The sequence below is a fragment of the Cygnus olor genome, chromosome 2 (genome assembly GCF_009769625.2).
Source record: "Cygnus olor isolate bCygOlo1 chromosome 2, bCygOlo1.pri.v2, whole genome shotgun sequence".
Taxonomy (NCBI): Eukaryota; Metazoa; Chordata; class Aves; order Anseriformes; family Anatidae; genus Cygnus; species Cygnus olor.
Window position 1 is genome coordinate 8,378,230 of NC_049170.1, and position 26,814 is coordinate 8,405,043.

General features: G+C 41.7%; 1 protein-coding gene across 5 annotated transcripts in view; it reads left to right on the forward strand.

The window, feature by feature from the left end:
• The window catches only part of DPP6 (dipeptidyl peptidase like 6), a 554,044-nt gene that overhangs the window by 288,006 nt on the left and 239,224 nt on the right, over nt 1-26,814 (forward strand). Inside the window, exon 1 of one of the 5 annotated variants that reach the window (XM_040548018.1) lies at nt 14,578-16,359. The exons of the other annotated variants lie outside the window; for them this stretch is intronic. Coding sequence (XP_040403952.1) covers nt 16,303-16,359 — 57 coding nt within the window. The 5' untranslated portion in view covers nt 14,578-16,302. Of the gene's footprint in view, nt 1-14,577; nt 16,360-26,814 lie in introns of those variants that run through there. 5 annotated transcript variants of the gene reach the window in all.

Below are 26,814 nucleotides of genomic sequence, written 5' to 3' on the forward strand. Positions count from 1 at the left end.
TTTATAAGCACATTAAATAATAATAATAAAAAAAAAAAAGTGAAAAAAATATTAATGTTTCTTAACAGCAAAAAATGTGTGCCTTGAAGCAGATTTGTGAACCTTTACTCTGTGGCTGATTCTGGCTGTCATTACTGTGAACTGTGCTCTGCTGATCTCAGTCTGATCCAATGTAATGCATTCTGTGTTTTTATCTTGCCTTCTGGTACAAAGATATCCTTCTTTCAGAATAGTTTGGCTGGTAAAGTGGCTGCACTTACAGGCTCCTATTAGGCAATTTATTATAATGTTGACAGATTGACGCACTCATACAATTTAATATTATTGTATCACAGATAACAATAGTAAAACTAACTATGAAAATATGAAAAAAAAATCTTTAAATATTACACTGTGAAGAGTAGCTTAATTTCATTTTTGGCCAGGGGGCCTTCTTCAAGCTGAGGGGAAAAATATATAATTCCATTATCCTGTGTTAAATTGCTATCTTATTTTTTCTTTAAAGTTTCTGCAGTGAAAGCAGCATGAACAAATCTTGCTCACTTTTGATATTTTTTTTTTTCATGAAATTTGAAAATGGTAATATATCTGTGATTTTTCCATTCTGTGGTTTTATTGTGGGACAACATTGTCTCTGTTATGGCTTGTGAGCAGTGCTTTGTATGTGTTCTTAACTAGACCTGATGCATGAAATTATGATGTTCCCTGTGCTTCTCAGGCTTTGCAGTCATACAACTAAGTTACCAAGTTTGCTAAATGTTTGGGTGGACAAGCTGCCGTACTGTCAGACCTGAATGTTCAAGAAGTAATTCCGTACTAAAGAGAAAGAAAAGAGTATCAGCATTTTTAAAAGGAATGTGTTTCAGGCCTTTTTATCTCTCTTCTGTTTTTTTTGCCTCTTGTGTTAATGAAGTCAAGCTTTTTCTTTCTCAAGAAGGACAGATTTATTTTATTTTATTTTATTTTAATGAAATTTGGGCTTCTCAAGTGGCTCACTGAGTGAGGAGGCTCAGGGAAGCTCTGTACATCTTTATTTCCCCCAGATTCAGTTACTAAGGTCAATGCAAGGGAAGCTGGGCTACACGGGGTCTGTGGGATGGGTGCCTGTGTGGGGTCAGAGCTCTTCCAGGTGTATGGAGGCTTCATTGCCTCATGGGTTACCTTGGATTTTGATGGAAATTCTCTTAAGGGTTTGGGATCTTGCTCCCCTCCTCAGCACTGGCTCTGCTGTCTCTATATGAGAATGGAGCCATAGTTCTGCTTCTGTCTGTCCATCCTTCCTTTCCCCCGCTTGGAGGGAGTTGCACCTTCTAACAACCTCTCCGAAATGTGTGTGTATGCACTAACCTTTTTTTTTTATTAATATTTTCACCCTTAGGTTTGCAGATATATTTTGGACCTGAGTTAAAAAGTCAATGGCTCAAGAAAATCCTGGGGGGAAAAAAAAATACAGTCGGTGCTCTTCCTTAGTTGCTGGCTCCCTTCTCATTAGGGGTTGCTGTGATTTGGGAAGAGCTGCCATGCGTCAGCACAGCACTGACTGTGTTTCCGTAGTGAGTAAAGCAATTATTGCTGGTATGCCTTGAAAATGGGGAAAGGCATCTGTTGTTCCTCTGAGGTGAATGGTGAAATGGAAATTGATGCTATAATAAACATAATTATAAAGATGGCTGCTGAAAGACTCCTGATCGGTAAGGGAAAAGTGATGCTTTAGAGCTGTGCTGTGGATCTAATGAGAATTGGTATTGCCTTTTAAACCATTGTAGTGAGGCTGGGATGACAGGTCTGACAAGTCACACCTATTATGTGACATTACTTTGCAAAAAAATCTCTTTTTATCAAAATACATGATGGGACAAAGAATTAGCTTGGAATTTCTATCTCCACATATCTCATTTTCAAAACTCTTTTTCTGAGCATTTATTTTTTTATTTGTGTGTGTGTAAGGATTGTGGGTTGGAGTTATTTTGTTTGCTTTCTAATACAGAAGGGACAGAAGTCAAACAGATTTCCTGAGTTCAGTAAAGCTTAAACTGGCCAATTACAAGCCATCATCAGGGGAGTGTAGGGCTGCAAAATGCAAAGAAATGTGAAATTCTGTGTTTGGTGCAAAGCCTCTGGCTTGCCATGCCTGCAGGATCCAGTCTTTGCAACCGCTAATGTCAAAGAGGAAGATGATGAAAACACGTATTATTTTGGAAGATTCGTGTTGCCTGGTAGTTTATGTGCCAGGTGTCTAGACCTGGGTCAAAAAATATCAGCCTTTAAATTAGAGACGGCTTTGTGCAAATGTCAGTGGCAAAGGAGTTGAGTTGAAAATATCTTTAAATAATTGCTGTGAAATTAAGGAACTATTTTGAAGTTGTAATCGAGTTTGATGCATCATGATTATGTTATTGGTAGCAGTTCCTGGCTCATCCAACGTTATTATTGCAGAATCGATGTTTTTCATTTAATATTTTCTGAATCATTGTAATCTTCAGTGGTACTTAATTGAATAAAACATAAGATTCACTTGAAATAGCCGCAGATACAAAGTACTGTATTCTCAGAGGAAGAATGTTTTCACTTTGTTTAACCCAAAGCATCAGTTTATTTGCAAACATAATTGACACTGGCTTGCAGAGTATTCCTAGAGTACATTAAATGCAATAGCCATCACAACAATATTAGATTTATGGCAGATGAGTGTAAATAGTACAATATTAGCTGAAATGGATCTTGGACTGTAAATATACCATCACGTCCCACTGTGGATGGATCAGGAGTCTCATTCATGAATAACTCTACAGATATGCGGTGCTCAAAAGGAAAAAAAAGCCCTGGGCTTTGAATTACCTCCTTATACTTTACAAGAACTACAGCTGTGCATTTCCAGAATGCTGAGCTGCAGGGTCACACACAGGCAAGGGTAAAGCCCAGCTCCTGGACCCAGCAAAGGCTGTTAATGGCCAGCACCACAGGTAGAAACACAGCGCTGGGTTCAATGGAGGGTGAATCAAACCCCAGCCAGCAATGGTGGGCTGGCAGAAGCTGGAAACCTGCATGAGGAACTGTACCTTTCAAATCCTTGCTCAACCCAAATAGAGAGGTAAAAGAAACAAAAGTTACTGAATGATTATGTGAATCATTCAAGCCTTTTGGAAGGGTACTTTGAAATAGTCTATGAAAGGAGGGAAAGGTGTGATGCTGCACACACAGAAAGAGTTTAGCACAGGGTGCCTCAGAAGTGAGTACTAGAGAAAGAAATGTCAGTTCTTCATGGGCTTAGTCAGAAAAAACTTGGTAACAGCAAAAAATGGTCACTTTAGGAATAGACAGCCATGTTCTGGGCAGATGGCAGGCAAAATATTCTTCTTGGGATTGTAAATTATTTTCAGCAGAGTCTGTTCTGTTGGAAACATCTTCAGCCAAAGTACAGGAGAACCCTGAGCAGTTCAGCTCCTGGGTACTGACATAATATAAATACCAGAAAATAAATAAATAAATAAGCAAGAGATTATTTTTCTTTTAACCTCATTCCAATCACTTTCCAATACGTTGACTATATTGGTTGCACGCACCTGTGTCACAGGATTATTTTATGAATAGATGTTTTTTAGTTGTGACTTCAGCTCACAAAAATGGATTTTCATTTATACTGTGTCTGCATTGCACTTCTCTGACTGTGTAAGGAGGCTTTAAAATTGATGTGGTGCTGCACTTACAGCCACTTATAGCCACTTTACAGAGCCAGAGTAATGTCAAGGAGCTTTAGTGCCTGGGAGAAGAAGATGCACAGGCCGTGCCAAGATGGAAGCTCTACCAGCCTTCTAAAGCATCACGTATCTTTGATTATAGAAATTTAAACTTATTTACAGTGCAAAATCTGATGAAGATACTTAAGGTTCTGTTTCCCGAAAAGGAATTCCCTCCCAGATAAATTAACTACCACTTCTTCCTCACGGAAAGAAAGACAAAGTGAAGAGGAGTTCTGGTACCATGCTCTGCAGCGCAGCATGGGCTCCACTATTTCAGCAAAGGTCTTTGTGTATCAGAAGGGTTTATTTTACCATCTCTGTTTGTCTTAGCATTGGTTAAGTTTAACAAGGCAAATTCATATTAAGGAGAATATAAATATATTTTTTAAAAGGTTTCTTTAACAGAACTACTTGGAATCCTCTAACAGTGTTGCTAAAGATTGTGTCTTACTAAAGAAAAGTATATTGCAGATTTTATTTAGCAAAGAGATATGAAAAAGTTCTTTTTTATGATAAACAGTGTTATCCTAATGGCTCAGCTGATAAGAAAACATGAAAATGTAATGCTGGATGGACTACGAATGAATAAATTATTTTCCTGCTACCACTACCACAAGAGTAAACCAGCAATCTCAGACTACTATCTAGCAGGTAACATGAACTATTAAATAATGACCATGTCATTTTGCTGTCATACAATCTGAATTAAAATCAGCTTCAAGAAAATACCAAATGAAAACATCCTTTCAAGACCACTACTGACTATAGTGCTAGTTGTGTAATTTTCAATCACATGCAGCCTGTTCCTGGCAACTATAAGAGAATAAGTCTGTTGAAAATAGATTAATCTGTTCTGGAAAGCTTGTCTCTTGACTTCATTTCTGTAGTTAATTAAAAGCTTGATATGTTGGTTAGTATTTTCCCATTTACTCTGACTTTCTTTGACCACTGGAAGGGGCAGAGTGATCAGGTGAAGTGCTGCTGAGGAATCCTGTTCGTTAAAGCTTTGGTACAACAGTCTCCTTTTCATGCTGAGCTCAGATTTACTGGCAAGCATGAACGTGTGTCCTTTTCCCATCAATCTATTATGCTTTCTTCTCGTATTACTCCTTTCAGAGAAGCTGTTGCTTGTTCTGATATCACCAAACTACAACACGAGGTGAAAAGTATTTAACCAACTATTCCCTGCACTGGTTTGCTTTATAAGGCACATGGAATTGATTTTTTCCTGCTGGTCAGCTTCTATTTCCACTATTCCAGGCTCTTGAAGTTTAAGCCTCTAAATGTCCCATTCAGCAGCCACTTCCCACACCAGCAGATGTCTTGATCTGTGGAGGAGAACAAGAGAAATGGAAAGGCTGCTGATTAAATGAATAAATATAGGACCTAAGCCTATTTTCCCTGGAAAATATGTCCAAAAGGTTGTCTTTGGGTAATATTTGCAATAAAAGGCTAGTAGTGTTCTCAGGTGTGATAAAATCTGACCCTTCTTGCTTTAAAAGGTCTGATCTGCCCTACAGAGCATGCAGTGATGGGTGTTGCAATTTCTTTCTTGCAGTGTGAGTTCATGTATGAAGGTGAGACTTCATAAGCTCTCCTAAGGCAATTGCAATTGTGGATATTTTGCCAGCAGAGCTAAATGGAGACCCAAGTGCTTTCCAGAACATATCGTTTACAGCAAAGCCTGATCTCAGCACATGATATTGATTTGCTTTTGTTTCCTAGTGCTGACATTTAGACACTGGATTTTAATTCCTTCTGCACCTCTTCCTGCAACTAGTCCATAGCTGGGATAGTGAAAGACTTGGTTGGTGACTGAAAGCTGGAGTGGGCTCAGCTTTTGTGTCTCTTTGGACCTTGTTGTACTACAGAATAATTAGGCAATTGCTTGTGCCAATTGCGCCTGTGATGTACACATGATCTGTTTTTTATACACATATATATGATGGGTATGTGTAATTGCAGAGATCTGTGAGGTCTGGGAATGAGATGTGCATTAATTATATGTGACAGGTACATGGTTTCTGTCTGTGACACTTAGCACTGTCAAGCTCAGATTTCATACTTGCGTGGTTTGTTAAGGGATATATCTCCAGAGGGGAAAAATACACATTCTTGCATAGCTTTTTTTTTCTAGCTCCTAGGTTTTGCAAGAGCTGTGTAGCAATGTTAGGAAACTTTCTATCAGTCTCCAGATATCACAAATTCCCATCCTTGTGCTATTTCTCAACTGAAGGAAATCACAGAAATATATATATATATTTCATGGAATAATTCAGAGATGTGTTCAATTATTCAGCTGTAGTTACTTTGAAATGTTTGTGTCATTATTTCTTGTTATTTTCTTATAGCATTATGTGTTATAATGTGAGTGCTTACTTTTTTTTCACATTACTTTCTATAAGGATGCATTTGTTGATTTGGATTATATGGAGGAAGTACAATTAAGTGTACCATTTAGGTAAGGCTGCTGTGTATTTATATTCATATGCACAAAAGTAACAGTGGAACAAAGTGTAACAGAACAATCTCAAAGTCATATTGAATCACCACAGTGTTAAGCAGAGGTCCTCAAGTCCCTTAATGAATGTTGTTTACCTGTCCTGGAACCCTACTGCAGCACTTGGACATGCAGAGCAATTACCTGTGCCCAAATCGCTGCTGCTTACCGTCACTGCTTCACCCTTCCTCTGCCTGGCTGTTAGACCTCAAAGGAACAAACATGTGGGCTGGGGAGACACAGAGTGTTCTTGAGCCCCAGTAAAAGACTTTTTATGCTCCCTGTACATTTTGGACATCCCACCTCAGCTAGCTGCTGCTCTTGTGCCACTGGCAGTCACAGGGACACTGTAGCCATAAGTGTGAGCAGGACAAAAAGATTGCACTTGCCTTTTGAAAGCCTTATTCTAGCTTCCAGTAGGGATGGTGGGGGGCAAAGCTGAGACAGTCTCTGTCATTTCAAGTAGAGATGGGAAGGATTTAACACCTCCTCTGCTTTCAGCCTACCTGGTGCTGTGCTCACTGCCCTCTCTCCAGCCCTGCCTGAGGGCCCAGGGGCTGTTGCTGAATTCCTGCTCTAGTTAATGAACATTATCAATGATAAGTAAAGGATGTCTTATTCTTTTTAGAGGTCTTATGCAGTGCTCTGGGCCCAGCTGTTCTCCTGAAGACCCGTAAGATGATAGACATAGAGATCTATGCATCCTTGTGTATCCATTCCTTGTGTTACTTGCAGATCAAATAAATGGATGGGAACAGGACGTTGCCATTACATTACTTGATTTACTTACGCTATTTAAAGTTGTGTTCAGGCAGTGGTGTATTGTATGTGTGCATTGTACATCATGCGTAAGTTTTCCCCTTTCTTTACTGCATCATCTGGCTTCATGAGAACTAGGAGCCGGTTTGGTGCAGCTTTCTCAGTACTGAGAGTACCATAGCCCACTGAGGCAGTTAAAACAAAGTCTGGTGCTATCCCACTTTCAAAGAACAAATCTCATTCACAGAAAACTAAATCTCTCAAAGGTGCTCGAAGTGGCACATCAAAACTGCTGGTCAATTTTTAAAAAACAGAGCAGGGACTGATTGGGTTCTATTTGCTTTATCACATGGAAAGTGGACTACTGAGGTTGTACCAGTAATAAGTCAACATTGGCAACATTGTTTGTTCTCTTCCTTCTATTGTGGTTTTTTTTTTTTTTTTTTTTCCCCAGCCTTGGAAAAAAAGACAGACCGTACCTCTGTGTTGAGGATTCTAGGTAGGCATTTCCAGCTTGCCTGTTTTCATAATATCATTTTCACTACTTTCAAAAATACTGCTAACAGGTTTTATCCATCCTTTGCTTTAGCACACACACACCTTGTGAGACATGCAGTGCAGAAGGTGAAATACAGGTTGGTATTGAGGCACAGGGAGGGAAAACAAGTGAAGGAACATAAATCTGCACACCGTTTGTTTCGTCCACCTGCTGAAGCAGAGCTGCCCAAGTGTGCTTTCTGCCATCTTCCTTACACCTCTGAAGACTTCCATACAAGAATTGGAAAATATTTTAAGGGTTTTGCCTTCTAAGTAAATAAATAAAAATTATACAGTTTGTGTGTTGGATTCCTGTATGCCTCTTTTAGAGAACACAAGTGTCTGGAGTGTTTTTGTTGTTCAGACTCTTGAAAAGGCTATTTTGGGCTGGTGGAAAAGCTTATCTAGCACAGAGCCAGCAGGAATACCACAACATATGTTTACCACAACAAGTTTCATCCCAAGAGATCTAGAAACAGTTGAAAAATGATCACACCAGTATATAAATGCCTGCAGCCATCCAAGCTCCCACCACTAACTGGGGCACCACCAGCCCCCCAGCTCCAGGGAGCATTTCAGAGAGGCAGTCAACACCCAAGTGCAAATAGTGGTGCAGGTGACAGAGGTGATGCCTTTGCCCCTCTTGGTGCTGTTTGGGAACATTTGGGAGAAGTCACCATAAGGGTCCCCTGCATGCTGAATTGGTCACCACCATCCCTGGAGGTGTTCAAGGCCAGGCTGGATGGGCCCTTGACCAACCTGATCTAGTGGGTGGTACCCCTGCCTATGGCAGAGAGGTTTCATTTAGATGATCTTTAAGGTCCCTCTCAACCTGAGCCATTCTGTGATTCTGTGATGATTCTACAATTGCTCATCAGGGTCTAGTGGCAGTCCCCAGGTGTCCTCCCTCTTCACAAAGCCAGGCTCAACCCTCCTAGCCCAGGGGGTCTGATGCAGCCAGCCATCGGGCTGCCCCTGCAGAAACTGAGGGCACTTGGTCCTTACAAGTGTCACTTGTGGGACTTCATTTGTTATGGTGGCATAACTTCTGACTAAATATGACACCTTTAAATGGATGGATGTTATATGCATCCTTCTACTTTAACAGCATCAGTATTTTGCATAACCCTGCTATTGAATGGATTGTGTTGTAAGTTCAAGTATATTTTTTTCCTTCTTTTTTTTTTTTGTTTAAAGCTGATATAAAAGTAAATGAAAAATAACAACCATTGCAGTGAAAAGTGTGCTTCATAAAACAAATGTTTAAAAAGCCACTTGCTCCAGCTGTGGCTTTTATGTACGAGGATCTCTCAGGCAATTGTATGTGCTTACATAAGATGTCTTTCACAACATTTACATTTAAACCAGTCATCATCTCATATGCAGATCATTTATTCATCCTATAAATCACTGTTTAGCTAAAAATGAAGATGTGCCTCTCCCTTTACCAAGCAGTAGGCTTCTAAATATCCTAATACATTTGCAGCTGTTTTGGAGACGTGGATTCTCTGTTTAAGGGTAACTGGGGGGGGGGGGGGGTGTTTTGCTTTCTCTTTGCTTTCTCTATTTTCTCATCCCTGGTGGCCTCTTTTACATTTTCTGACTTAGATATTTGAGCTATGAAAAAGGTATTGTTCTATTCTATATAGCTTTTTTTTTTTTTTCTTTGAATAAAGGAAATAAATATATATAATAAGGAATAAAGAAATAAATCCTTTCACTCACTCCCAAATTAACCATCAAAAAGCGCCCATGCTGAAGCATTGAGGAAGGGACTCAGCTGCTCCCTAGAAATAACCAGAGAGGGGGGAAAATGTCAGGGAAGATTGATCCCTAAGATCATGGGGAGCAGAAAGACTGTGCCAGACTGCAAGGAGGCAAACTTTGAAAAAACCAATTTGGAGACAATTCACAGCTGGCATTGGAGCTGAGGCCTCAAAAGTCTCTCTTGCACAGATAAACATGTGAGGAAGAGGCATCTGTTGCGTTTCAGCTGCCAAGGTCACACCAGCAGGAACAGACAGAGGGGAAGGGAAAAGCCAGCAGTGCGGTCCATATTCCTTGCAGCAACAACACGGTGCCAAACGACTACAGCACTGCTAATCATGTGCCTTTGGAGCTGTAATGCGGTATTAAAATACATGTGCTGGCTCAAAAAATAACCCTACTGTGGATCAAAAGTAACGTTTTGGATAAGTTTAGTTCACTTAAGTAGGGAAGTTTGACTATCAGTACACATTTGATTTTTAGGGTAAGCAAACCACAGAGGATACATAAACCCAGGCTAGGTTGGATTTGATGATCTTAGAGGTCTTTTCTAACCAAAAAGATTCTAGGGTTCTATGATTCTATAAGCCAGAAGTGAGTAGGGTTGAGGTATCTATCATGTTCCCCAGAGTCATGCTCCAATCTAAGCAGGAAAGTGCTATGCAAAATAGCTCCAAGTTGCACACAAGTAAGCAGACTTCTTCACAGCTTACATCCCAGTGTTGTCTCATTTGTTTACCATGATCTGTGGGATCCTGCAACTTGGAGCAGCAATGAGAAACAGAAAACAGCAGAAAAGTGTTTCAAGTAAACCTATTATAATCACTTTAAACCACATTCCCACGTTCAAGTTAAAAATAAATGCACCTTAGTGAAGCTTATTATGATGCACATATTGTAGTAACACCATGAGACTGTTACATCGACCCAGGAATTGTTCTTGCCATGTCTGTTGTCTCTGTGTCTCCACTGCTTGTAGAGGAATATTGTCTCAGATAGCAAGAGTTTGTAGAAACATTTTCCTGTGTACCCCTTTAAGGAACTGATATTCACTGAAGTACATAATTAATAGCATTGACTAAATAAACTGGTTTTGATCTGTTAAATGAAAATACCACACTAAATTACTTTCTTAATGATCTTGGTCATGGGTAATAGAAATATGATGTATTTTTCTCTTTAACTACATTCATAATTATTATTGCCTCTAGCATGTTCAGGGAACATTTGAAATCCTGAAAATCATCAAAGTGGATCCCCAAGCCACAGAGATCCTCAATGGAGTCTCTAAAAATTCACCTGGGGACAGAGGTGACATCCCCCTGTGAGGATGGAGCCTCATGGCTATCCCTTGGCAGACCCAGCATGTTGGAGACACTAGGGGAGAGGTGGCACTAGCAGGGCTGGTACAAAATAAAGTTAATTAATACATATACTCTTAAGCCAAAACTTTTTTCTCCTTCTATAAAAATATTTTTTGGGATATGCTCCTTGACAAGAGATAGGATTTGCTGAAAGATAGAGACTACTTTGGAACAAGATTAAATATTTGTATAGTCTTCTACTAGAGAAAAGGTTGAGAAGCAGCTCTGGGAATGGTATGTATACAACAGAGATGTTCTGCCTTTGAAGAAGTAGCTGATCTACCATCTCAGTGTTTCCAGTTCCCAATCCCAGCTGGGGCCATTGCTGTGCAATAATATGATATTACTATTGTCACATTTCTGGAGGGGGGCAGGGCACAAACTGTGCTTTCAAAACTACAAAATTAAATTCTCCCTCTTCAAAGCTTATTCAGACAAGCACATAGCAGAGACCTCCAGAGAAAACATCCAGTATGCCTTGCTGCTTCAGTTGCCTATAAAAGCATAAACTCCTGCCCAGGGAGTTTTTAACCATGAAACTCTCATGGTTTTACTGTGATCTGTGGTAGGATCTGTAGTGGTGGAGCACATATTCCTCTGACCACAGAGGCCAGAATGAAGAGAGGTTATACCGTTGTTTTTCTTGTGGATGACAGAAGGCTGGGGCTGCAGAGGGTGAATTGGTCACCAGCATGGCTTGGCACATCTGCAGGACCATAAAGATGCTATGGACAGCCCGTTTCATACAGCCCCTTCCTTCTAATTCCCCACTCTTTGAAATCCTCTAGGAAAGCTGAAATAGTGGGGGAATAAGTCAGCTGCAGATGTATTAAATCAGACTTGGAGATTAATTGGATTTCCCTTTCCATGCTCTTAGAAGAGCAGGGGTCAGGTGGACCTTCCTCTCCAGATAGTTACTGCAGGACCTGCCAGGAGCTTGTGTCCCCATCCTGCTGTCACCCCCTGGGAAAGCAGCACAGATACCTACTGAGCACTGCTCACCTTGTGCTCTTTGAATCTGTTTTGACCCAAGATCCAGTGGTCACCTTTTAAATGCTAAAATCCATGGCTAAAACACTTTCACAAACTCCTCTCATAGTGGGTGTTTGTGCTGGCAGTCTGTCTCTCTTACTGAGTTGCCTTACTAACATCTCCTACCTCTATAACACTGTATCCTAAAAACTGTAGTTTTAGCACTTTTCTTTTGTAACCTACATATGAGTAGGTTTTTATATTGCCACAGATTGCCAGAGTATGTGTGTTCCTGGGCCATGTGTCCTCCCAGAAATTAAAGTAAAACCAGGCAAGCCAATGGGACCTGGTATGTTATGGTGTGAAGCTCAGAGAGACTATCTGTACAAAACCAGACCGTGCGCTGTGGTTCTGCTGCAGGTAGCACACTGCAGCACCTAAGGCACTGATGGTTTAGTTCCACTAAGAATTTCAGATATGTAGCTCTCCATGGGACATGATTTTCATCTGGGGGGGGGGGGGGGTGGTGGTGGGGGGAAATGTTAGCAGACTGTACAAAAGTTTAGCTAATCAAGTAGGACTAATTTCTACTCATTCTGTCCACTGCCTTCAAATTCCTTGATGTGGTGATGAAGGGGGGATAAATAGTCAGAACCCCAGGTTTCAAAAGAGCAGAAGGGCTCTGCATCCAATAACTCTCTACCTTCAGCAGCTGCAGGCTTATTCCTGTCCTTGCCTAATCTCTTCTACAGATGTGTGCAGCTGGGGAGCTCCCTGTAAGCACAGCCTGCTGTTAGATCTGGCTCAGTAACATGCAGGGGATGGCAGAGCTCTCCTTAGAGCTTCCATAAAGGGACTGCTCCACCTCCATGGGCAGCAGAGGCCTGCACCAGCAAGGGGGGCAGGATTAAAGATAGCCTCTGTATGCTGATCAGCCCCAAATTTTGGGGAGCAATAACAAACTGCTGCTTCTTCATTGTAATATGTGTGGTCATACACAACTGTTATTGTGTTTTAGCTACAAATTGTGCATGGGCATTCATGGCATTGACTTTTAAGGTTTCAGCCCACCTTTTCTTACAGAACCATTGCAGCATTATTTCCCATTTGCACCATACAAGGCTTGCAGCAGTCTTTGAGCATGAGGGAGTGTGGTGGTGAAGATGCTCTCCAAGAACTCCTGGGAGCATTTTGAGACTGATCCCAGAGCACAATTCTGTTCCTGCCAGTCTCAGGGGAATGAGGAGTTTCCCTTCTAGCAGGAAAGATGCTCCAACACGTGTGACTTACTTGGTACAGGATAATTGCAAATTGTCTGCCTTACTGTGCGATTTTGTTAAAACAAGCACTCTGGGTGAAGATGAGTTGAGAAGCTGGGGACAGGTTCTGTCACCTGTCACTGGATGCTCTTCAGGTAGGATGAAAATGACTGTCCTGTTGCTGTGCTGAAGGAGTCAATTGATGTTGAGTGGGAATGTCATTTGGGTGGCTGTAGCTGGCCTTCTGAACATGGACCTTAGTTAACTGAGAGCTGCCTGTGCTCACAGTGATGCTCCTGAGCGATCCCAATGGTGGCACGCTGTGGGCAGTGCAGATTCATGGAGGCTGTTCGCAGGTGGCAGGGTGTGAGAAGGGCTTCCTGCAGCACACTAAATGGGACTATCTGTGTAAATCCTGCCTGTGCAGCTGCTGAGGTTGGCAGATTCTGGTTCTTGTCCTGCAATAGGGAAGGATTAATCTTGCATATGTGATGATGCAGCCAAGCAGTAAAGTTGGTTGGTACCCTGGCACAACACGGAGGTCAGGATGGATGACCTTGGTCCTGCTAATGTGTGAGTGCCTATAAGTGCCTATAAGTAATGAGTGTGAGTGGCAGCGTCCACTGCTCCCTCTTCTAGCAGTGCCCCAGGAAGTGTTTGGCAACCTCTGGACCCTTCTAATCAAAGAAGTTTAGTGGCAGAGAGCTGGAGGACATGGCTGTCCCCTTCCTCCACATCCAGCAGCAGCTTAGGCCATCTGAGGGGAGGAAACCCTATGCATGGGCAGAAGGGAAAGAGAGGTACCACCAGACAGATACCAGCGAACTTCAGTAACACTGGGATAACAGTGCCAAAACACCTTGATGTGCTGGGGGAACACTTGGAGTCATAACACACCTATGTAATGAGGCTAAGTTATATGAGTTTGCATAGCTAACATAACTAATTAACACAATTAACTTCTTATGTGTCCAACAATAAGCTTATTGGAAAAAACCTACAATGTAAGGAAGAGTGGACATTTCCAAAGCTAATGAAAACTGCATGTCTCAAATTGCTAACTGAAAAGAATACACATTGGAAGGGCATGCAAGGGTTAATAGAGAGGAACACATATATTTCTTTCCAATAAAAGTGTTGTTAAGTTCGTCGACTGCCAGGAGGGGCCAGGGACACTGAATGGTCTATGCAGTGAGAAGATCCGTTTTACAGAAATTTCCAGGACACACTGTAAGGAAGTGTAAAGCCAAAACACAGATTTTTTTTTAGTTTGAATTCCTCTTGGGAAGAAAAATAGCAAAAGTGGGGAGTAAAGCAAGACTTCATTACTACCTACAACAGGTGGGGAAATAGACCAAGCCAATTGGAAAATTCAAACCGATCCACTTGTACAAGCCCTTGAAAGTAATTCTGTTCTGATGGCTGGGGAAAAATGTCTGAGTGAGAATAACCTCACTATAAACATCTAGAAAATATTGTGACTTAAACTATTGGGACTAAAGAGATGAAATTGCGGTCTAAGCTGGGACTGTGTCATAGAATAACCCAGCAAGAGGTTGACACAGGCTATTAGATTTAAATGTAAATTATTGCTTCTTGTTAGAGAGGTGCTATTCACTTCTTTAATGAGCTGTTCTTAGATTCTGGAGGCTGGGACCAGGCGAAGTTGTCCAGTTTCCTACCAGCACAATTACACGTTGCAGATTTTTTATGTCGTAGTTTCCATGAACTGATGTGCTCTGTGATGGTGGAAATGCAGAAATATCTTCTGGTGGCGAGGGGTTAACCTCCAGGAAAGCTTGGCCTGCTGTTGGTGTGACCCTGAGCCGACAATTAAGTTCATCCCGGAGGGTAGGAGTGATTGCCTCCAACAGAGCCATGTTCCTGGTGAACACAACCTCATATCCTAAACCCGTGATGTAAAACTGAGGATCAAAAGGGGCACAATCACTTGCTTACCAGATAAATGCCCTGATATTCCCTTTCCTTAGCTAGTGGTCTGCTGGCTCAGCAGAGATCTCAGCACCACGACAGAGGATATTTAGCTTCACACAACGCTACAGCACAGAGCCAGGCTCTGGACTGGATGCAGCCCAGCACAGTGGGTGTGCTGAGCAGGAGGCGAGGAGGTGGAAAACAGCAACATGTAAATTTTTGTGATCACCTGAAGTGGAGGTGTGCAAACCCGAATTGTGCTAGTCCTGAGCCCATTTAAAGCAGCCTTTGTGTTTTGTCCAAGGGCGTGGGGTCCCACAGGGGCTAGCAGTACTTGGTTTATGCCTCAGACTCAGCACACCCCACTTCTCCCTACCCCATACTGACAGCCAGGTGGGCGAGTGGACTAGGAAGGCTTATTTGTAGGAGAGATCTCTGCTGTGGCACAGAGTCTGCAGGGAGAGGGCTCGGGCAGTGGGGAGTGGGGCACGCAGGGCAGCTCCTGTGTCACCCTGCACGAGACCAGCACGGGCAGGAGGAAACAATATAGGGGACTTACAAAGTGGCTGCATCACAATAGGGATTTGGAGAGGGCCAGGGGGGCTCGTTTTACCCCATTAAACATGCCAACCTCCCCAGGGTGCATTTGCACTCTCAGCACCCCACTGGTGGGAACCTGCACCCACGGTGCATCCCCAGCAAGTACACGGTGCATCCTCCAAACCTGCTCCGTGGCACCGGTTTCCTTCTTCTAGAAACATTAAATCCTCAGCGATGGGAAGAGATGGGAGAGCATCCTCCTCCTCCACCATCACCATCACCTCCATGACCTCTACTACCACCACCATCACCATGACCATGACCATAACCATCACCATCTCCACCATCACCACTATCACCACCACCACCACCACCCCCTCCACCACCGCAGCCCTGGGACTTCCAGCGTGGCCACGGTGGGGTTCCAGCAGCCGAGGGCAGAGCGGAGGGCAAGCGGGCGGCACAGGGCGAGGGGGAGGCCGGGGCATGCGCAACGCGGGGGCTGCCGCCGCGGAGGTGGGGAGCGAGGACCACGGCGCTGCCTCCCAGCTCCCGGCTGCCAGTTGCTGGTTGCCAAGCAGTTATCATTGTTTCTGTGACGATTGCAGAGGCTGTTGCTAATTGAAGAAGCCCCCACAGCATCCTTTTCTCTCTCTGCTCCTGCTTCTGCTTTTATTTTAGAGGCTCAAGGGGGAAGCCAGCTAGACTAGTGATTTTTTTTTTTCCTTTTTGACGTGGCATTTTTATTTATTTCCTTTCGTGGGGGTGGGAAATTTCTCAGCTGGTGATTAAGTAATGGACTAGTTACTCATCCCTTTAGTCTTTGTGTGTGTGTGCGTGCGTGTATGTCTGAACACACACAGACAAGCTTACACACACACACACAGTAAAATCCTTTTTGCCACTGCAGTGGGCACAAATAGGTGAGCATGACTACAGCCAAGGAACAAAATGCATCAGGGAAACAAGCCCAACAACAAGAACAGGTAATGCTTATTTTCCTCGATTTAAAGCAGATGTAGATTTGCATTGTATAGCTGTGTTTCTTGTATGATTTATGATTTTTTTTCTATGTGTGTCTTTTTGGTGTGCATTCCTAAAATTGCCAACTGAGTCACCAGTCAGTGGCAGGAGGAAAGTACTGTGTAGCTGGGCTCAAGGTCTGCTCTTTTGGTGTGCCTGGAGGCTGGGGGGGGGGGGGGGAGGGGGGGAAGGCTGAAACTGCTATTTTTAACAGACTGCACCTCTCCCTCCAGGCTCAGGGGTTTGCTCTGTAACTTGTTCCCTATGTGCATGTGTGGGGCAGCGTGCTGGGACAGAGGCCCCCTCTCGCTGCAGGCGGGCAGCAAGACTCAGTGACGGCCACCCTGCAGATGGACATAAAATTGCAAAAGTGGGTTTCGGCTTCTTACTTTGTCCAGCACTTTCAGGGTTGTTTGTTTTTAATTTTTTTATTTTTTTTTTTTTTGGCTGATATTTCCTTGGAGGGATACCTCAGGGTACAGCTTGTGGTCAGCTGCTCAGGTGCCATCAGTGTCACGGGGAGCAAAAGCTGCCATAAGGAGGGATTTTGGGGAAATTGCAGTGCTTACACCTTATCCGAACTTGATTCATTTTTCTGTCTCTTGATAGGCTCTTTATGTGTTTCTGTAGAGGTAGAAAGTTAAAGACTTCATTTTCTCTGCCAAGCCTGTTGGGTTTTTAAGTGTTCCTATTTGACTGCACTTACCCGGACAGGATGAAGTAGAAACTTTCCCTTTAAAAAAATAAAAAAAAAATCAGCGGGTGGCTGAAGAAAAAGAGGAGGGGGGGGGGGGGGACATCCTCAGCTGTAAACGACAGGCACTGCTAAAGGCGGTGACACCGGGGACAGCCTGGTGGCGATCCCTGAGCCCCAGCACAGGCTACAGCCCGCCCGGCCCCGGGCGCATCCCGGCCGCTCTAGTTCCTTCCCTTTACCCCTCCTTAAACGCCGCAAGTTCTCCGCTTTAATCCTCTGTCAGGACAGCACAGGAGGATAATTTAAACAGAGCTCTCAGGACAAAAATTAATCCTTAAAATAGTTCTTCCCGGCTTGATAGGCTGAGAACCTCGCACGGGTTTTTTTTGTGTGTTTGTTTTGTAAGTTGGTGTTTGTTTTGTAAGTTGGTGCTTTTTTAGGGAAATAAGGAAGGGAGAAGCATGGGGAGACGCTGGGCACCTTCACGCCACAGACAGCACCATAAATTCTGCATTGCGAGGGTGACATTTTACTAGTGGCCAAAACAGGCTGAAGGGACCAGTTAAAAGAAAAGAAAACAACTTTGATGCTGAGGGTAAAGAAACTGTGCCTCCATCTAATCTTACCTCTGTCATGCTTCCCTGTTTCTCTCTCCATTGCTTTTGGAATACGTATTTTTGTCACTGCTTGCTGCAGCCTAGCGTCACCAGGCTGTGTTTCTGGGAGGAAGGGGTGCACGCCAGCCTTCACTGAACACAGAGGGCTGCCCCTCTCCTTCTTAGAGCTGTGTGAAAGTGTCGGGTGGGTAACTTGAGGAGTACAAGTAGGTTGCCCTTTAGAAAGGAGCACTGCTTTTATTTCAAGTGGTTTCACCTGTCAAATACCATTTAGCTACTGACTTGCCATGTCTGCTACTCCTCTCTTCCACAGTGAACTACAAAATGTCCAGAATAGGTCTTTAGTATTATGCAGAAACTTGATTGAATATATTCTATAACTGATTGAGTTGCAATTATATCCATATGGTACACTTAAATATTCTGAAGGTACACACTCTTTCAGCTCTGCCCTAGTGTGAGCATGAAATAAAAATATCAGGCATATATAAATATCAATGATATTGATGAATATTAATGTTTGAGTCTGCAAGCAACTTTGCTCACTCCCATAATTTTTTTTGTTGTTGTTTTCATAATACGATATTAGTCAAATGGCATTACAGTGGGGATTTGAAGCTAGCCTGTGTCCATTGATTACTGTGCACTTTTATCTTTTAACACCAGACACAGATCTAAACCTTCATTTTATTTAAAATAGATCAAACAGAAAAAAAGACTCCATTCATATTCTATTTCCAGCTGAAAATTGGCTTGTGTATTTCAAGAATTGGTGAGGTTCTTTTCTTGCATAAAAATAATCAAGAAACTGAAAATTGTAGCTGGGATAAAATTGAAAGTAAAGTGCTGGTCTGTGGAGGACTGAATCTTCTTCTAAAGCAGCTGCTGCTGTTGTAAAGAGGTTGTGATTCCCTTTTCTATATTCATCGCTGTGACATCCCTGGGATCCAGAGGCAGGCGAGTGACACAGTTGGCTGTGTCCTACCCTGCTAACCCAAACTGAAACTGGGCACGAAAAGACACTGCAGGAACAGGGTGGGGAAAGTTTAAAATCACCTGCAGAAGCTTTGCGGGCATAAGTTAAAAATCTAATTTAGACCCACGTGTTTATACAGAAATGAAGGGAAGTTCTGCCTTGAGATTTGCAAAAATTGTAATAATTAGCAAATGATTAAGATACAGAGTTAAACAATGCACTATCTAACCTGCTTGAAGCCATGGAATAAATATCCCTTTCTTCCCTTCGTTAATTAAAAATGTTTCTATAGTTTTCTCCTGATAAGCAACATTGCCCACCTGCAAAATGGTTAAACTATTCAGAATTTTAATCATTTATCTCCTTGCTGATCTATTTCATGGGGCTGAACTTTAAGTCTTTTGGGCATCATGAACAGAAAACGTCCTGTAAGTGGTGTGTAACAATGTCTCCTACAGTCAAGTTATGATTGCTTGATGAAGATGTAAGTCAGAAGTAGTTGCCTCTGTATGCTTTGATGGTTTTGCCACAAATATGTTTTTTTTCTTGTTGTTGTTCAAATGGTTGTAGGTAGATAGAGTGTATTGTGCAATGATTACAGTCAGATTTCTGCTATATCTAGTGCTCAGAAGTCCATAGAAAACCCTGCAGACACTAATAGGCTTGGGATCAGGCAGGACTAGTGAATCTAGGTCTCTTTCTTGGAGATTGTTAGCTGGATATGAATATTCTATTAAAACCACTTTTCCATTAAAAAGAAAAAGAAGAAAAAGAGAGAGAGAGAGAGAGAGAGGAAAACAGAGAGAAGAAAATAGCAACAGCGGGTCAATTAAAGGGTAAATGCGCTGTGGTAATTTATGCCTGCTGAAGCTGTTTGTGTTTTAACATGAGTCTGAAAATTTGTTAGGGTCTAATATATTTCATATCTGAGTTTAGCCTAATTCTTGTTACTTTTAATGACCTTTGGGAATGCAAGTATCTCTACAGTCATACATAAAAATAAGGAGGTTGGTGGTTTGTTGTTCTTTTTATGAAAGAGGCAAAATGAGGTAAAAGGCATAATGCTACTATGAGACTTTTAAGTATTTTGAAAAATGAGTCAGCATACCAAAGATAACAGGATCAGAGATTATCAAAGAACAACTTTTATAAAATATATTCAAAGGCGTGATTGGTTAATTTCATACTTGAACACTCAGAATAAATGATTGTTTTTCTTTTTTTCCTGCATAGAGAAGAATTGTCATAGACTTGCAGGGATTGAGATGCTGCTCCAAAGTGCACACGTCCTAGACAAGGTGGTTAATGATTGCTCGCATGCAGCTCCTTGTACAAGGCCAAAAATTAAGTGGGGAAGCAAAATAACTCAAGGGCTGCCTCTTGTTGAAGTAGACTCTACGAAGGAGTGGCATTAGATCAATAAAACAGTTCTGCCTATTAACTGTCATTAAGATAATCAATTTTGAATTTTACAGAACAGATGAAATTCCAAATGATAGGTGTCTTCAAATGGAGAAAGAGCACATTTACCTTGGGAAACCTAGGCTAGGCTCAGGAATAAAAGGATGAAAGATTAATATTTCATGTTCCTAATGTTCCCCTGCCACTCTGTACTTCACAGAAATAGCCTGTAGTGTGTTGCAAAGTGAGTACAGTTGGATTATCTAATATACTATGCTAAAATGTGACTCCGTTTGAGTAAATTTGTCCAAAGAGATGGGGGGAAGTATGTTGTGCAGACTTTTTCCCTACGTGTTTATAATTCAGGTCACTCTGGAATTCCTGTAGCAAGGGGAGTCAATCCCTGTGTGCTCTGTTGTCTTCCTTCAAGGTCATAAATAACCTCAACCATTAAGATCTGAGTCCTGTGCTGACACTTCATTCTCAGAGTAAATTAAACGTAAAAAATATGGCTGAGCTTACATTAGAAAGTTGTGTGGACCCTTGAGGGTGAGAGGGATGGTACTGATGTCCCAAAGCTTATATTATACACATTTTCAAGAAGCAGGTTATTTAGGATAGTTCTAGACTGGTGTGAATGTCCATTAATGGCTGAACAGCATCTGCTCATTTAGTTTCATCCACAGGGAAGCCAGTTTGTATGCTCTGAGGCCACTCAAAAATGTGAGTTAAAGCTTGATAGCTGGGTACAATTGTGAGATTTACTTCAGTAGTGAGATTTGCTTCAGTAGTGCTCCTCTGATCTGAACAAAAATATTAGATGCACTCCACATCTTCAGCAGGGCTGGGGGGATGTAGTCAAATAAATGTAAATTCATGTGAGCTGTGCTCCCGGGTCTGAAGATAATCTTAAGTGTTCATTTTTTTTTCTCTGAGGTGTGAATTAAAATCTTTTCAGATCTGCTCTGTTCACTTAAGGTCTGTCCAGCAAAGCATTGTACCTGAGTGCCAAATATCTTGGTTAGTTCAAGTTTCATCTGAAAGACCACAATAATCCTGATTCTCTGTGACCCTGAAGTCTCCTTCCACCACATGAGCAATACAACTCCAAAGAGTGCAGGATCCCTCCATGTTGTAAACAGGATGTAGTGTAGAGCAGGTTAAGGCACATATTATAAGTTGTGAATTTTATCTGTTGAAATAGGGAATGGACTTTGCCCTTCTATTTGTCAATAGCGTCCCAAGTGTATGCTAGACAAAGAAGAGCCACTAGTGAATCCTCTGTGCTTGAGGGGTTGAGATAAAACATTGTAATTTTGTGTTCGGAAGCAGACAAAAGTTGACTGTATTACAAGAAGGCTCAGATTTACAGTGCTATTAGCTGGCATAGTCAGACTCCCCACTGCAGCACCCCCGTAACATAAAATCCATGGAGAGTAATTGAGGAGCACCGTGACATATCTCTGCACTACCCAGATTCGACAGTGGGCTGGGAAGAGCTTGGCCTGGGGCTGTTGAACAGGTGGGAGTGAGTCTCCCAGGAGATGAGCTAATTTAGCATATTATCTCAGTGACTTGTGATAGCAAAGCTCCTACATTCTTGGCTGGAATTGAAAACTGTCATATCCCAAAGGTGAGTCCCTGCTTGTGAGAATCCCTTATTCTCACTGATTCGCTGCAGATTTCTGTCTCTAATTATTACAGCCGTGTAGAAATCAGGGAGCAGTGTCTGCTTGTGGAAAGTGTCTGTCAAAGAGAAGAAAGAAGAGAATTATGACTCTTGTATAGAAAACAAAGTTGTTGGCTCTTGTATGTTTGTTTTAATGAAAGGTTTTAATATTAGGTGTTTAAGTGCCTATTTTTTTATTTTATTTTATTTTATTTTTAATATGAAACAATACCATTCTTTGTTGATAACAGCCCTGTAAATTACATATCTTATTGTAGACCCAACACAGGCTTTCTCCAGGAAGTTGCAGAGAACATCTGTGTTTCATTCTGTTAATGGTATCTGATCTATTTCTCAAGAGATTAAATTTCTGTAATTGTGCTCCTGAGAACACTGTATTCAAGAACATGAAATTGCATCAAACTGGCAGTCTTTTCAAGCTGTTAATTTACTGTGAGGAATGCAGGCAGCTGAGCAATGAGGAGGGGGAGACAGAGATGGAAAGGAACATGTTTGGCATAACACTGACATCTCGAAGGGAAAAGGCTGTAGAAGAGCTTTTCTGGTGTTCAGTATAGAAATGCAAGTGCTTCTGGAAGGCCTCAGATGTGCCAGCACTGTATTGTGGTTGTAGATCTAAGCGCACAACTTCTAAAGGGTGGTGTAATTGCATAGGATGACGTTAGAGATTGTGTAAACTTTAAACTGTGCCTATAGCTTGACAGGTCAAGTGGAGATTACTCATGGTATGTGCTCTACCTCTGGTCCTTGGGACAGTATTGGTTGAATGCTCTTCATTCCTGACATAGATACCTTATGCTTCAGTCTTTCTCATTAAATCTTTCTTTTGTTGATAGGTCAAGACAGAATAATTTGTCAATAACTTGTCTCTGAAGTTAACCAGTTTTCTAGGTCTTGGGATACTTGGTTTGAACTCAGTAAGAAAAAAAAATATTTTTATTTTATTTTATTTTATTTTATTTTATTTTATTTTATTTTATTTTTTATCTCATCGTAGAACATCCAATGCTTCACTCCAGTTGTGGTCCATTAGCAGTGCTATGCATTGCTACAGTCATTTCATGAACGATGTTTTTAGCTGCTTTCAGTTCTTATGCCTTTAATGCTGCTTCTTTGTGACCTTTATAAAGCATTACATTGCCACGAATTGTGATCACTTTGGACAACGTGAGAAAAGGTATTACTTTTAAATGATGTAGAGTACAGTATTATTTATTATTTATGTACTTTATGTTTTGCATTAAAGACTTTTTTTCTTTTTTCCTTTCTTTCTTCCTGTCTTTTGTCCTTCCATCCTTCCTTCTCTGATTCTGAAGTGGGCTTTAAGTAGGTGAAATAGATTCAGAGAAGAGAGAGTGCTGGCAGCAGCAGAACAGCAAAGCTGAGCTCACCCCTTCTCCAAAGGGCAGCTGCAGTTGTGGAGTAACACTGACTGCAGAAGTGAGAGGATGGAGTGGAGTGGGTTGAGCAAGTTTTCAAAACCATTCCTGAACATAAATTTGAAGAGAGAACTATATTTGAATTCAGTGAAGGTGTTCAAGAATAGAAGGATGAGTTAATATCATTTTCTGATTAAAGAGCAATGCCTGAGTGGGATTATCAGCTAGATTTCAGGGATGGTCCAGTGGTTTGAGTATGGGATTTAGTGCTTCTTGTGCCACAGACCTTCCTTGTGGCTTTAAGCAACTATGTTAGACATAGGTCCCCGGCCGCAGTCAGCAGTTTCTTGTCCATCGTCACCTTATGTTGATAAAAACAAAAACAACAAGAACAATGGGATCTCCTGAGGATAAGTACATGAAATATTATGAGCTTCTGAGACACTGTAGGAACTCAGGCTGTATAAGTAAGTACTCAAGATATTAGAGAGATGTACTCCTTGACATTTAGAGAATGTATGGCAAGAGTCATAGGAGAAAGTCTGAAAGTTAAAACTCATTCTGAAGCATTAGATATGAATAAGAACTTCAGCAGAAAAAGATCAAGTTAAAGGTAAATCCTGGGAGGATTTTGGATAGTTATAAGCTGACTTGCAAAAGAGAGGGAGAAAAATAAATATATAAATAAATAAAATTTAGGGACTGGATCAGATTCTAAGATTTTGGGAACCTGAAGCAATTTTAGACTTTGAGGTAAGATACAGATACATCTTTCAGCTCTCTCTTACATAATGCAGAAAGACCTTTTCCAAGAAGGAGTAAATTTTTTTCAATAGGAATACTGTGGTGTAATTAGAAGCCCACACAGATTAAATGGGAAAGTAGATAAAGGGATGATGAGCCAAGGATATGTGCAGTCAAGGGTAAAAATAAAAAACTTTCAGAAGTGCAAGCCAGATGGGCAAGAGAAGCAGGCTGAAGTTCAGGGTTTAGGAGACTGATGGAGAAGAGTCTCCTGAAAGTCAGGATGAGACTATGAGCCAAGGCTGAAGACCACAAGCCAAGTGTGAAGATCAGAGCCTGCTGCTTGTAGACAAAAATCCCTTTACAAAAGCCGTGGATCTTGTGGAGGGAGCTGTTAATCATGATGGAAATGGAAATGGCTACCTCCCACCTCCTTGCCCAAACTATGCAGGACAGGAAAATCCTCCATAGATCAAGGAAAATGAGAGAATAGAGTGAGCTAAAGAGTAACTGCTATCTGGAGGAGTTACGGGAGCTACAGCAGAAGCACAGCAGGATTTGGTGTTAAAAGAGGCTTACGAAGAAAGAGGAAGCTTCTTGTAGGCAGTTGGTCTGTAAGGAAGTAGTGAGCACATGGCAGCACCCTTTTGCATCCCACATGGAGGTGATGGCAGGAGCAGGGAGGCAGGGAGGTAAATTAGCTGTGCTCATGTTGCATAGGGTTAGGGTCATTACTCTGCTGTACAGAGCAGCAGTGACACACACCATTCCCAGGAGCACAGTTGGTGAAGGGTCTCAGCAGGCTTTGCAAGCTTCCCAGGGGCTCACAGTGAAGAACAGCAGCTGATCTCCATGTGGGTGATGTGATGGCACCAACAGAGGAAGGAGTTGCAAGGTGAGGACTAGCCACAAGCTTTGTATGATAAAGGGAGTTCAGAGCATTGCCTCTTCTCTTGCCTTTACTGGGCAATCTTGATGTATCCTTGAGCAGAGCCTTGTCTCAGTTTCTCCATCCTGTAACACACTGCTAACTTCTTATTTACTTGCTTTGAGGGAATCAGGGAAGACAGCTATATTTTACTACCTCTCAGACTCCCTGTATCTCCTCATAAATACCCTGTCCTCAAAATAAATACTTAATAATGCATTAACTGAAGTCTCTGCCTTATATTCTGTCACATGGGAGGGCATGGTGGGGAAAAAGCAGCAGCTGGCTTTGCCAGTTGAGATGATCCCTGGAAGAACAGGAGGGGGAAAAAAAAGGTTAAGCTCTTCTTCTTGCACAGGGAAAAGGTTCTGCTTTTCTCCTTCTCCTTCATATAACTCATCCCTGAATTATCTGATTACCCGTGCCCTTACTGCTGCTGGAATAAAACCTTTTTTGAGAGAGAATGTGTGCTAGATGCATGATGTATGATGCATGGTGCATGACAGTAACTGGCTAGCAATGTATGGCTATTAATATTATGAGATATGATTTTGTGATCAAAACTGCAGGTGGAAACAGGATGGACCATTTCTCAGAGTGGGATTTGTCCTAGCCTGCTGGACAACATCTGGTCACAGATGCACAACAGGGACTCCCTTTTGGGATCTTCTCTTGTTAAATAGCAGTGCCAGCATTATGACCAGCAGCCCTCATGGGAGAGGCTGGAGATAAAACAGGGAAATCTCTACGGTCCTTGTGGAAGGAGGGGTGCCCTTTGGAGGGATTTCCCCGTCTCCATGACCACATTGAAAAAGTCAAGCTGTAAATGAACATGTGCAGAGGATAGGCTAATTTTATTAATTTGACATGTGCTGGGATGGAGGGAGTTAGTCAACAGGGGTTCACAGTGAGTCACTGAGAGAGCACAAGCATCTAGACATCATCCTAGACATCATGTGGTGCTGCCTGAAACTTCACGTCCTTTACAGCTCTTCAGTGGACATAGGTAGAGCCAACCTCATTGTGTGGGAAAGCCTCGTGCCTTTGTTGCATCTGTTTTCATGGATGGGAGTGCTCAAGTCCTGGCTGGGTGGGGAATCAAGCCCTGAGCGTGTCTCTTGGTGAAGGAGGATGAGACAGGATGAAGTACTTAAGAAGAGTTAAATTGAGATTACACACGAAAAGTTCATGAAAAAATAATAATAATAAAAAAAAAAATAGAAAGGAGAAGGGGAAGAGTTTCTGTGAAACTATAGAAGCAGGCAAGTCTCACAGCTGAACTGTTAGTGTTTGGGTTATTGTTTGTTTTTAACCCTTCAGCTTACATCGTTTGTCAATCTGAAAACAAATGGCTGTTGTTTTTATTGTTTATAAAAACTAACCAAGATAAAAATAAGAGGGAATTTTATATAAGGGTTCACAATGCCAAAGTAGTTTATATTACTGCTTAACTGCTGCTGAGCTTGAAATTGGAGAGATAATAAGCCTTCAACTGAAGCAATTAGTCTGCATTTTTTGACTCCATTACCTTCGCTTATGTTTGTAGCCAAATAGTTACATGCAGATATTTAAGGCTTAGTTGTAGTATAGTATTGTCAGAAGTGAATTCACAACTTAGACATTAATTTATTGTTAATTTAGCTTGTCAGAAATACCATAATAAATATGTAATTGATTGGGGGTGAATGTATACAGTGATATATTATGTGGAATGTATTTCAGGTCTTTAATTTACCTTAATTACATGTTGTGACCAACCTCTCAACTTTTTTTTTTTTTTTTTTTTTTTTTTTTTGGGGGTTTAAAGGGGTATGATATTTAATCTTCATATGGCTGTAGGATTTAATGAATGTTACATTAAGTTGTAACCAGCCTTGAGTACACTGACAACCTCACACTTTTATCTGTCCATTTTCATGAACAGGAGCAAACAGGTTATTTTTAAATGCTTATGCAACATTTTGTGACTCTTAGTAGAGAGGAACC